This window comes from Littorina saxatilis, linkage group LG3 (genome assembly GCF_037325665.1).
Source record: "Littorina saxatilis isolate snail1 linkage group LG3, US_GU_Lsax_2.0, whole genome shotgun sequence".
NCBI classification, from domain to species: Eukaryota; Metazoa; Mollusca; class Gastropoda; order Littorinimorpha; family Littorinidae; genus Littorina; species Littorina saxatilis.
This window is the reverse complement of record NC_090247.1, coordinates 20,326,767-20,339,685: the sequence shown is the minus strand read 5'-3', so window position 1 is coordinate 20,339,685 and position 12,919 is coordinate 20,326,767. Positions and strand designations below refer to the sequence as shown.

General features: G+C 40.3%; 1 protein-coding gene across 1 annotated transcript; it reads right to left on the bottom strand.

Annotated features, from left to right (window-relative positions):
* Nucleotides 1–5,101: 5,101 nt before the first annotated feature.
* On the bottom strand, nucleotides 5,102–11,893 carry LOC138961837 (superoxide dismutase [Cu-Zn]-like). The gene is made up of 5 exons (XM_070333508.1): nucleotides 11,736–11,893; nucleotides 9,886–9,982; nucleotides 9,153–9,222; nucleotides 8,720–8,837; nucleotides 5,102–5,507 (listed from the first exon to the last, which is right to left on the bottom strand). Exons 1-5 carry the CDS (start codon nucleotides 11,793–11,795, stop codon nucleotides 5,400–5,402), a joined length of 453 nt encoding a protein of 150 aa, XP_070189609.1. The 5' UTR covers nucleotides 11,796–11,893; the 3' UTR covers nucleotides 5,102–5,399.
* Nucleotides 11,894–12,919: the final 1,026 nt, after the last annotated feature.

The following is a 12,919-nucleotide window of genomic DNA, read 5'->3' as shown; positions in this document are numbered from 1 at the left end:
GATGCTTGCTTGCTTGAATTTGTTTTGAATTCATGAGTGGCTAGTGTAAATGTTTGTGGTAGTGTGTTGAGTGAATGTTGGTGTTGTCTACTCTTGCACAATCAGATCAGCATGCTTCAAACAAAAAGAGAACAGTATTTACAAGCACGCAAGTGGTATCCTCTGTGACTATAACGTTTTCTATAATTTTGTTTATGCTGAGCAATATATAATTTTGTTTATTCCTGTTTGTGTGAATGAAGTTTTGCTAGTTCAATGTGATAGAAGATAGATTCAAGTGTGACAGCCCAAGGCTTGACCCTTACGCTGGTTGTCGCACTACTGGCTCAGTCTGCTTGGTCGGTTCCGATTACCTCCCATGGGTGGGAAAACCTATATAACCGTTTTTCTCTCTGTTAATTCACCAGTGGCTATGTAACATGTGTTACGGAATTGCACCAGAGTAAGGGTTAAAAAATAAAAAAGGGGGGAAAGTAATAATAATAATAACAAAACTAAAACAAGAAGCAAGGAATGGTACAACTATTCACGCAATAGCCGATACGCAATATTATTGAGTTCTCAGAGAGTGAATCAAAGCAGTTCTCAAGAAGTGAATCCTTTTGGCTTTTTCATCAAAATTTCAAATATAATTTAAATAACAATGGGACATTACCAGAGGTGGATAAGAACTGAATTCTTCTTCGTTCATGGGCTGAAACTCACATGTTGTCTGTTTTTGCACGAGTGGATTTTTTGGTGTATGACCGTTTTTACCCTGCCATTCAGGTAGCATACACCGGTTTTGGGGGAAGCATGCTGGGTATTTTCGTGTTGCTATATCCAACCAAACTCTTGACATGGATGACAGGATCTTTTTCGTGCGCACTTGGTCTTGTGCTTGCGTGAACACACAAAGGGGGAAAAATAAGGCACTAGCGGGTCTGCACACACGTTGACCTGGGAGATCGGAAAATCGAACTTACTTCAAATTTTAAAAGCACAGGGTCAGAGTGAAGCAGACAGTGTTGTTCCCAGGCCTTATTCTTCAGACATTTACGCATAACATTTTGATCTGACTGAGGCATTGTTGTGACCTCAGGCCTGTCCCAGCTGTGACATGTGGATGTCTTCTAACCAGCTTTTTTTTGTTGCAGCCAGGACATTGACCAATATATTTTTTTTAATCTAGGTTCATCTGACCTGTTGTCTTTTGTGTCTGGGAACAACACTGAGCAGAAGTTAGTATATTTCAAACAATGAAGTGAACGAAAGCAAGTTTCTGTTCCAAACAATGAAAAGAACAGTTATGTTGACAAGCCTTTGCGAGTCGGGGAGGGTAAGTACTGTTGTTGCAACCTGGCTGCTCCTGACTCACTTGGATGCTTCACATCATCTTCATGGCAGGCAGTTGAAGGGCAAATTAAACGCGTAAGTACGTAATAAAACAAACATTTTGTAACGTGGGAATGCTAACACCTTTCAAGAGGGTAATGCTTCATGGGGTTCCATCCAAGGAGCAGCATCGCTTAAACAAGAACTTTTCTTACCTATTCATTATCAATTCGTGGCAAAACAACTTTTTTTAAAGTATTTTTTGTTTATCACTAGTATAAGGAATTGTCATGAATTACTGGAATTCAAAAATGTCCTAGCTCAACGTTTGGTAACTGAGCAAGTTCATGAGATGTACAGGGTGTAATTGAGAATAAGTGGGATGAAGCAATGTTTGTTTAGCGTTATCCATGATGATCAACATCCAAGATCTGAGGAGTGTTCATCAGCAAATATATTTTTCTTCAGGCAGCACTGATTTGTCATTTGAGGGAATAAGTTATGTTCTTTGGCATATGCTGCCGTTTAAAAAATATATATTTGTACATAATTTGTAGAAGAGAAAGATTTTGTAGTGTCACATGTAGGAGTTTACAGGAAGACTGTCCGCTTTCAGGTGTTTTTAATTTTAATTGTATGATCTCATGCATGAGGCTGTCATTTTCTAGCTAGCGAGTGGTGCAGTAACTGAATTGTAGGATAACTTTACATGTATAGTATGATGAAATGATTTAAGATAATCATGACCTTTTCTTTTCTCCCTGTAGTGTTATTAGTCATATTGACTCACCCTTGATTTATAGCAAACATGCTGCATGCCTAACAGCTACAGCTTGGTTTACATTATTATACATAACTGGTTCAGACAAATATTTTAAGTTATAAAAGCTTGCCTGCTTGGTTCTGTCAATCAGGCAAGTTCAAGGCTGCTTTCTTGTGTTCTACAATTATGACGCTCTGAGGGACTGGGACTGCGTATGAAAGTTGCTGTTGACTGGTAGATTACCTCATTTTTCATGAACAAGGCTTTGAAAAGGGGGTTGGGGTGTGTAATTCAGGCTGTGATTTGTGTGTGTGCTGTCTGTGAACATCACTCATTGTTTCAGTCCTATGCCGTTAGGACAATGAATAAATAATCACCTCAATGTGCTCATGGTGTGTGTGCGTTTTTGTTTTTTTTATCTGGTAAAGATATTTTCTGTGTGTATGTACAGTTTGCATGTACAGAAAGGCCATTCGTGTGCCAGCTATTTGTACAGTTCAGTGGTTTTAATGCTGCGTGGATGTTGTTTGAAGTACGGTTTGTTTTCTTTGAATTGTGTGTCAGTTGACTGTTCGGAGTGCAGGATGCTGTGTAACAGTGGTCTATCATGAAGAACCCGACTGGTATTTTGAATAAAATATGATGAGAACAAAAACTTGTTGCTTTACGTTATGTGTTGAGTGGGAAACAGTGAAACTCTTTTCACGACTTTGAAACTAGGAAGAAGTCTTAAAATGGAGATTATTTTACAGAGGTTATGAACAGAATATCTGAGAAAGGAGGGTCTTAAAATGGAGATTAGTTTTCAGAGCCTCAGAGGTTGTGAACAGAATATCTGAGAAAGGAGGGTCTTAAAATGGAGATTAGTTTACAGAGGTTGTGAACAGAATATCTGAGAAAGGAGGGTCTTAAAAAGAAGGAAGTCATACACAGACCCGTTTACCCTTACGATTTTGGCGTAATTTATTAAGATTTTCTGCAAAATATACGCCATTCCGCTATCCGTGTCAAGACAACGATTTTCATAAATGATAAAAATGTTTAAAAAAAAAATATATATATTTTTATTAATTCACATGTTTGGCATTGTTTTTTTCAATGGCAAAATGGGGTGAAAAAGCACAGGACTGACCAGAGATCATGTCTGTCTGATGAGACGCTGGAGAGCCTTCTAGTGGTGAAGTCTCGCCCTCACTCATTCGGCAAGCGCAAGTACAGTAGAGAAGCGCTTGACACACTGAAAAAGGCCTACTACGAGCAAAAGAAAAAGAATCAGTGATGCATGTGCTTTTGATGTGATCTTTGAAATTATGATGAATACATAAACTGACTGATGTGTTTTGTTTGTGAATGAGGGATATATGTGCATGATTGCGTTTCGCAGACAGTTGTCATGTGCGTTGTAATTGGCGACGAATGCTGAATGATTACTATTTTTGTGTCAGGATTACTATTTTTGGGGCTGAGCATTACTCCAAAACACTTATGGGGGTAAACAGGTCTGCATACATTGGAGTGTCTTAAAAGGGGAGTTCCACTGCAGCAGTCCAACAGTTCTCTGTGCGTGACACCTGTGGGAAGTTTCACTTTTCAACCAAATGCTGAGCTTTTGCACACTGCATCTGCCCATAGACCAAATAGCCTGGACCACCAACTCGTCACGTGACCCTTCGAGGTTACGACTCGACTTTCAGGGGCGCGTCGCGTTCGGTTTGAAACGCCAGCGATTCGAAGACAGTGAAAAGAAAGTACGCTCCAGTTATTTGTGACAATGGGAGGTGACAATGAACTGGATGTTCCAAAACTCCAAACTAAACTTAACAAAACTCATCGAAAAACATGTTCCATATGCACTTTTGCTGAGTTTATTTTAGCATTTTCAGAACTTACCTCGGCAACTTCGTCCATGTTTACAATCGACACCGGATATCACGTCCCCCCGATTTCTGAAAGGCTTGTAAGTGTAGGTTCCTGAATGCGAGAGGCCGCTACCTCGTAATAGAGAGGAAGAGCGGAGAGAGCTAGATGGCGGTCCAGGATAAATGGTCTATGATCTGCCTAATGAAAGGAAAATGTCTGGGGGGTAAGCCTAGGACTCGTGATTTCAAGAAAACATCAGGGTGCATACTTAAAACCCAATTTAGATTTCAGTGCCCTGTGCCCGAGATCTTCAAGTTTACAAACTGTTGCCATAATTACTGTACAACACACAAATGCATGACAAAGAAGCAAGTAAATATGACACATGTACTCTTTAATGCTTTGGAAAGACACGAACAGACACAAATGCAAACCCTTATTCATTGCGCAATTGAAATTTGTTTTTCTTTTCCTATGACAAATACAGCACATCACTTTACAAAGACTGAATATGAATGCCCGATTGCAAGTAGCCTAGGTGTTGATCACAAATTTGCAGGGATGGCTGAAGGCCTGAAACAGATGTGAAAATCGTTTCAATTCTCGCGGAAAGATAAGAGAATCGACGAATACAATGAAGTCTGTCATCATTATGTGATGTGTAAGGATAATTAAGAAACGGTTGGCTAAATGTGCAAGAGTTTAGATTACAATAAAAAAAACACACTAACATTTGTCATAAAAGACAACAAAATATTCTTCAGTTAACGAGTTAGTTATTTACAGGCTAGATGATCAACTGCCCTCTGAATGACGTACATGTAAATTATCTGACTTGGTTTTGTAAAACTTTGGACAAACTTTAATCATCGTTCTTTTTTGCTAGTAACCAGCTATGTCCCTTTCTACACCAGAATGCAGGAATAACAGTAACAGTCTGCTTTCCTTACAATTAAATTGGATGGAAAATAATAAACGAATCCCAGACAGTGTGAAAACTCTGGGCGTATGGATGCAGGGTAAAATGAAACGATCCAACGGCCGTTCATGGTAAGTGTGCATGATTACTGTCCTGGTCTATTGCCTGCAGAGGAATACCAACCACCTATTCTGAGCGTAATTCAAGGAATCAAAACACAAAGAATCAAACAAATACCAGAAGAATCTCTGTTCACAAGAAGTTCTTTTATTCATCATAAACTTTACAATGAAAGAAAAGAAAATCTATCATCACACATACTGACATTATGTAAATGCACCTGAACTGGAATGACGATTCCTGACACATCAAACAGGGTCATACCACTAAGAAAAGATTGTCCTCATTGGGTAGAATTAACTGAGCCTTGATCTTCATGAAGTCTCCGCGAGACGCTGACAGTTATACACAACAACGAAACACCTGCTGGCTAGGATGGACATGAAGTAGTGGACAGCTTGTTGCTAAGATGATGGGAGATATTCACTTAGTGATGCCGATGATGCCGCAAGCAATGCGTCCCCCTGCGTTGCCGGTCTTCAGGCTCTCCTCGTTACCTCCCTTTCCAAGGTCGTCGCCCTTTTCATGCACCTGAAAGATTTCATTAGCCATGTTAACAGCACGAAAAGCAGGATATGAGGACATATTTTTGTTAAATGTGTACTCTCCCTCCCGATGCTTTATTTTAACAGAAACGTGTGAATAGGGTTGACCATAAATTGGGCTCATGCATCCAGAAGTTGTGGAATTTGGCCAGCAGGGAGGAGACAAAGTCAGCAGCAGAAAAGATGTACAGATCAAGATCTTTGCTCCTGAAAGGTGAAGACTATCAATATTTTAAGAGCTTAGAGATTAGTTTCTGGCTTTGTAGGCTTCAGGCACTTGCTGGAGGGTCAAGTCTGTGCAGCAGCTTTTTCAGAAGCAGTAACAGTATTTGCACATCAAAAATAGACATGAGTTTTGCCAAATGTTTGTATGAAATATATCACTCGCTGAACATGGGGATGGAACCCATGAGCAGGGGCTCACATCCATGAGAGGTGGCATAGGACAAATGTCCTGGACAATGGAAAAGTGATAGGACATTATTTTGTCCTGGAAAAAAAAATCAATAGGACATTTTTTTTTCTCGCAACAAAACCGTCAGTTGCTTCTTTGCGTCGTGCGACACCCACGGGAATGAAGTCGGCCAGCTTGAAACGAAGCCACGCGCGGGGGTGGGGGGAGGGGGAAACGTCTTTCTTTGGCACCGAAGTTTCACTTTCTAGAGCGATGGTTTCATCTGGCTCCGGCTGCTCAGAGGCCGAAGGGAGCTCAGTTTCAGTGGTACTAGCCGCTGATGAGGGCAGAGATTTTAAGTACAAACGCTGCTGGCCCTTTTTTGGCACCAATTTTTGTTTCGGCGGCATGTTCATTGTTGCTTTTTCCGAGAGAAAAACAGCGAAGGGAGGCAACTGTCAACCGGCTTGGAGCATTCAGAGTTGCGACCTTTGGAAGCTCTTCTCTATAAAATGGACATTAAGTCTCCCCAAGTTTCGTCTGCTTGGAGAGACATCGCTTCGCAAAACATCGATAAAATAGCAAATCAAACTACTGTAAATTGGAAAGTACTGACAATGTCCGGATCAAATGAAAGCATAATCGGACAATGACCACTTTGTGACAAAAACAAGTCGCTTAAGGCGAAATAACATTTAGTCAAGCTGTCAAACTCACAGAATGAAACTGAACGCACTGCATTTTTTCACCAAGACCGCATACTCGTAGTTTCGCCAGTCCACCGCTCGTGACAAAGGCCGTGAAATCGACAAGCCAGAATAGTGCGGTAATGGTCGTGCTGAGTAGGATAACACGCTTTTCTGTATCTCTATTCTTTTTAGCGTACTGAGTTTGTTTTTAATCCAAACATATCATTTCTATATGTTTTTGGAATCAGGGACCGACACGGAATAAGATGCAATTGTTTCTAAATCGATTTCGGACAATTAATTTTAATCATAATTTTCATATTTTTAATTTTTGAGAGCTTGTTTGTAATCCAAATATAACATGTATATGTTTTTGGAATCAGAAAATGATGTAAAATAAGATGTTTTTGGATCGTTTAAAAAACAAAACAATTTTAATTACAAGTTTCCGATTTTTAATGACCAAATTCATTAATTATTTTTTAAGCCACCAAGCTGAAATGCAATACCAAAGTCCGGCCTTCGTCAAAGATTGCTTGGCCAAAATTTCAATCAATTTGATTGAAAAATGAGGGCGTGACAGTGCCGCCTCAACTTTTACAAAAAGCCGGATATGACGTCATCAAAGACATTTATCGAAAAAATACAAAAAACGTCCGGGGATATCATTCCCAGGAACTCTGTCAAATTTCATAAAGATCGGTCCAGTAGTTTAGTCTGAATCGCTCTACACACACACACAGACAGACACACACACACACATACACCACGACCCTCGTCTCGATTCCCCCTCTATGTTAAAACATTTAGTCAAAACTTGACTAAATGTAACAATAAGACATATGTCCTCTTGCATGAAAAAATGTATAGGACAATTGGGAAAAATATTCGTGAATGTCCAATGTCCGACGTAGATGTGAGCCCCTGCATGAGGATAGCTACAACTGGTTTTGAAGCTAGCGCCGCAACCGACTAAGCTTGTTCCCTTGTCTGGTTCTAAGGTGCTCAACAACCCTTTCACCTGTAGTGTACTCAAAACGAGCCCTTCAGACATTTGGCAGAAGAGACAGGGAGAAATATATATATATGTACAGTCGAACTCGCTTAAGACGAATCACTGGGGATCGGAAAAAAAGTTCGTCTTAACCAAAATTCGTATTAAGAAAATTGATTGATTTATTTTTATTTTTTTTAAGTCTTGTACATTTTATGGTGTTTCAATTTGTTTCTTTCGCAACTTTCATGCTGCTTCACGTTTAGACAATAAAGTGACATATTCAGTTACATGTTCATGTGTGTCTCATGTTGAGTGATGATTGTTGAGTTTGAGTGAGAGTGAGCACACAGATGTTTCATCCAGTTGTTACGTTTTTGGTCACACACACGCACACACTGACACTGTCCACATTCGCGGTGTTCCTATCATTTGTCCGGAATCACTTATCTTGGCGACGGGTAGCAAACCTTGGCCAATTTAGTTTGTTTTGTTTTGTTGCAACATGATGTTCAAATCCAAATCGATAGCACTGACTGACTGATAAAACTATCGCGAACCGGCGAATGCAAACGTTGAGAGTGTGGTTTCCCTTGTCCAAGGGAAACCACTCTGGCATCTATATTTTTTGGCAATGGCGTCCGTTCAAAACATTGATGTTTCGTTTTTGGTATTCGCGAAGGAAATAAACGTCAGTCAGTCATTCATGTTCAGTGTCTGAGCTATCAATCACTTTGATTCTAAATTTGAAATTGTTTTGTGAGTACAGTGTAATCAGTTTAACTTTATTCAGTGATCGGTTGAGCAATGGTTCAAGCAGTCGACGCAAGGGAAGACTTTGACATGTATTCAAACTTCTCAAATTCCCATGATATGTCGATCTCGGGACGAGTTTAAAGATTTCGTCATAAGCGTGAGTAAATTACAGACATTATGCATGCTTGGGGATCCAAAAAGTGCTCGTTATAAGCATAAATTCGTTACAAAGAATTTGTTTTAAGCATTTTTTTTAAGCATGAAGAAAGAGGTATTCAGTTGGGAACTTAAAACTAATACGTTATAAGTCAAAATTCGTAACTAGCGTGTTCGTTTTAAGTGGGTTCGACTGTACATGTACTTACAACCAGACTCCTGCCAATGATGGAAGAGGGCCCAATCAAGGGGATTTGCTTGTCCTCGATTTTGACCGTGGCAATGCCGTCATCACCGGCAGTGATGTTCCCAAGGTCACCTGCATGTCTGAAACATTACAACTGTCATTGTCAAACACAAAGTGAAAAGCTTCAACTTTGAACTAGTCATTGCACTGTAACTAGTCATCACTTGTCTTTCACAACAAACAACCAGGGATAACTGTTGTGATCATTCAAATCAGGAATCTGCACATACACTGTTGGTCCCGACTTTTAGAGGGGTTCTATGTGTGATTTTGACATCCTGTATAGTTTAAAAATCAGGAAATCCTTCCTTTATTCAGGAGTTCCTGATTTTTTTTATGGTACCCTTCATCCATGCACAACCGAAAACAATTACAAACAACTATATAGTATATACCTGTTTTCATCTGTAGGACCTCCATGTGTTTTTCCCTTGGGGTTGAAATGAGAACCGGCTGACACACAACCTGTACCAGGAAAAATATCATATTCAGTCTTAAAAATAATGAACATCCTACAATATAAAATACACACCAACACAAAATACACATTAGCCTGTACCTGTAAAACAAAACACACGCACACACCCAGTAGAAAAAATAGCAGCAAGCTGTGGGTATTTTTGAAAATGAATTGGCCTGATAGTGATTCATTGTACTCATTTGTAACAGCTTGAGCTATCATTGCATATATCCATGCAAAACACAATTACATTGTTTGATCTGTTGGCTGGCAATGCACACACGCCTACGCACCACTCACAGCCATTCTCTCTGCACACAACCCCCAATTAGGCCACCCCCCAAAAAAGGTGTGGTTGCGGTAACATAGCCAAAAAAAATAGGGTAGGAAGGTAGGCAATCACTTTTTTTTGTTTTACTTTTTTTTTGTAATGTGTACAAATTAAACCTACTTGACAGGGAAATAAGTGTGCGACTCGGGCGATTTCGCTTTCATTGCGTTTTCTGCACTCGTTTTCTTGGTTTTTTGTTTTGTTTTGACAAATGTAATAAAAAGTTATAGGGTCGGCCCCTAAAAATAGGGTAGGTCGGGTTACCGTAACCACACCTATTTTTTTTTTTAGGCCTTACATACACACACAAATTAGTTGCTCTCTGCGCGAAACTCACCATTTGTTGCGTCACCAAATTCGTGGATGTGGAATCCATGTTCACCTGGCGTCAAACCTGTTACCTCTCCCTCTACTTTGGTGGGCGTGCCCTCCTCCTGAACACACAAATAAAACAAAGATGAAACAGCAATCATTAATTATTGTAAATTTTGGACTGATAATCCCAAAGCTCTTACCCCTCAATTAGCACTATTTTAAAGTTATTGACACTGGCACATCAAGCTGCACAGAGCCCCTAGGGCTTTCAGTCACACCTCAGGCAGCCATCTGTTTGAAATGGTTTTTTTTTATTGACTTTCATGCAAGGAGTCAAAAACTGCAAATTTTTTACGAATTCATTTTGGTCTGTCACCGGGCAGGCTAGAGTCGCATGTGAACTAATTACATCAAATGCTAACAAATATATGGACGTCTATTAGTCTTGGCGAGTGGGAGAAATCTTTTTATTTTGGGCACTTTACGTCAAGACTGTGTATGAATATGTAAAAAACTTGTAAAAGATGGAATGTGGGTCCATTTTGGCATACCGCACACAGCCTTGAGCCCCAAAACATGTTTACCGGAATAGTTAATATACGTTATTTGTATTTTTGACCAAAATATGACATTTTACACAGATTGAGACTGACAGTGTTCCTCCGAGACCGCTCTAGAAAGCTTTTGGCTGTTTTATATCTGTGACAAAAACACACCCCTGCACTGCCCCTATAAAGTCTAAAACACAGTACTCCATGCTTTACCATCCTTTGACATTTGTGAATAAAGGGCAGTTTAAAAACAAAACAGACGGGCTTGGTGGCCTAGTGGATAAGACACCAGCCTCCTAATCGGAAGGTCGTGAGTTTAAATCACGGCCACGGCAGCCTGGTAGGATAAGGGTGGAGATTTTTTCCGATCTCCGGGCCCAGGTCAGCTTATGTGCAGACCTGCTAGTGCCTTATCCCCTTCGTGTGTACACGCATGCACAAGACCAAATGCGCAGGGAAAAGATCCTGTAACCCCTGTCAGAGTTCGGTGGATATTGAGGTCTAACGAATGACGTCTCACAACGTGCGCGGTCGTCCTTGGCGGTCAAGAAAGCCGCCACGATCATTGCGCAGACGACACTTCTAGACTGCCCATATTTTTTGTGCGCATCACGTGCTCCACATAAATCGGCCGGAAACGAAGCAATTGGGAAACCTGGATAGAAACAAGAAAATACCAAGCATGCTTCCCCCGAGAGCGGCGTACGGCTGCCTGAATGGTGAGGAAAAAACGGTCATACACGTAAAAACCCACTCGTGCAAAATCATGAGTGAACGTGGGAATTTCAGTCCATGAACGAAGAAGAAGAAAAACAAGTCTTGGTGATACTGATAATTTACCGTGTTTTCTGGAAATGCCATCTACAACACATGTCTCCGACAACAGACCCGATCAGACAATGAAACCGACGTGAAGAATAATGGGGAGAATGGAAACATTAGTTTTATGTAGCTACAGTACTAAAGACTACATGTTGACCTTTGAATCTGTCAACGACTATCGTACAGCGCTGTGCTCACCGGTACACACAGAGAAATAGTTCAAGGCTAAAGTTATCTGTTGCATGTGTGTCCACAGGCGGAAGGTATCGTTCACTGGACGATAGAAATGTAAGTAGTGGTCCAGTGAACGATACACAAGGACACGAGAAAAACACGCTTCCTTTCCGACCGTTCAATTCCTGCCTGCGTTCCTTCCTGCAAACTTACACTTTAACGCCATGGATACATCCCTTATTTTTATAGAAACATGTTTTCTTCAGTATTTCATATGACCGCAAAAATACATATTGAAAACCAATGTCAGTCGCTGTTAACCTACCTGTGTAAAGCATAGGGTCCCCTGGACCTTGCCGACAAGCACACACACTGCCTTCACCATTATGGCTGTCTGAATGTAGAACTAGAAGTCAATGAATCAGGCTCTTCGACTTGAAACTGCTATGTAACGCACAAAACAAAACAGGGCCGTGTGCAAAACCTGCGAAAAAAAGAGCCAAGGAGCACTGAAGCAAACGAATTTGTTTCTTGAAAAAGACTGGTCTCCCTTGAGGAATTTGCGTCGTCTGCTCTCAGATGACACGCTTTTCAGCTTCTTCTTTGGCTTCTGTTTCATTCAAAATGTGCATACAAAGCAAAATATCTATCAGTCAAGGTTTGTGAGGATGTTGTCTCCAGTAATAGTGACTGGTCACAATGCTGAGAAGGATTACTGTCGAACGCTGAAGAAGAAGCTGAGAAGGCCTGGGTGTTTATGAGAAAATGAGGTCTCAGCAGAAAATTGCTTTCATCATGGGTCGAGTAAGAGTGACTGTCTGCCACTGGTCTAATTATTTAAATATCAGTGCTACCAGCGGACACGGGGCCCTTTTGTCCTTTGTGTGTTTTTGCTTGCTCTTTATTATATATAGTGACTAAGCATGCAAGTCACATCGCTTTTTTTCTGACAGTTTAACTCAGTTGACCCGGCCAAACCACAGCCGGGAAACGTATCGTTAATACACTGACATGGCAAATAAAGAACAAGTCGCGTAAGGCGAAAATACAACATTTAGTCAAGTAGCTGTCGAACTCACAGAATGAAACTGAACGCAATGCAACGCAGCAAGACCGTATACTCGTAGCATCGTCAGTCCACCGCTCATGGCAAAGGCAGTGAAATTGACAAGAAGAGCGGGGTAGTAGTTGCGCTGAGAAGGATAGCACGCTTTTCTGTACCTCTCTTCGTTTTAACTTTCTGAGCGTGTTTTCAATCCAAACATATCATATCGATATGTTTTTGGAATCAGGAACCGACAAGGAATAAGATGAAAGTGTTTTTGAACTTCAGTGATTTCGAAAATTTAATTTTGATCATAATTTTTATATTTTTAATTTTCAGAGCTTGTTTTTAATCCAAATATAACATATTTATATGTTTTTGGAATGAGAAAATGATGGAGAATAAGATGAACGTAAATTTGGATCGTTTTATAAATTTTTATTTTTTTTTTACAATTTTCAGAT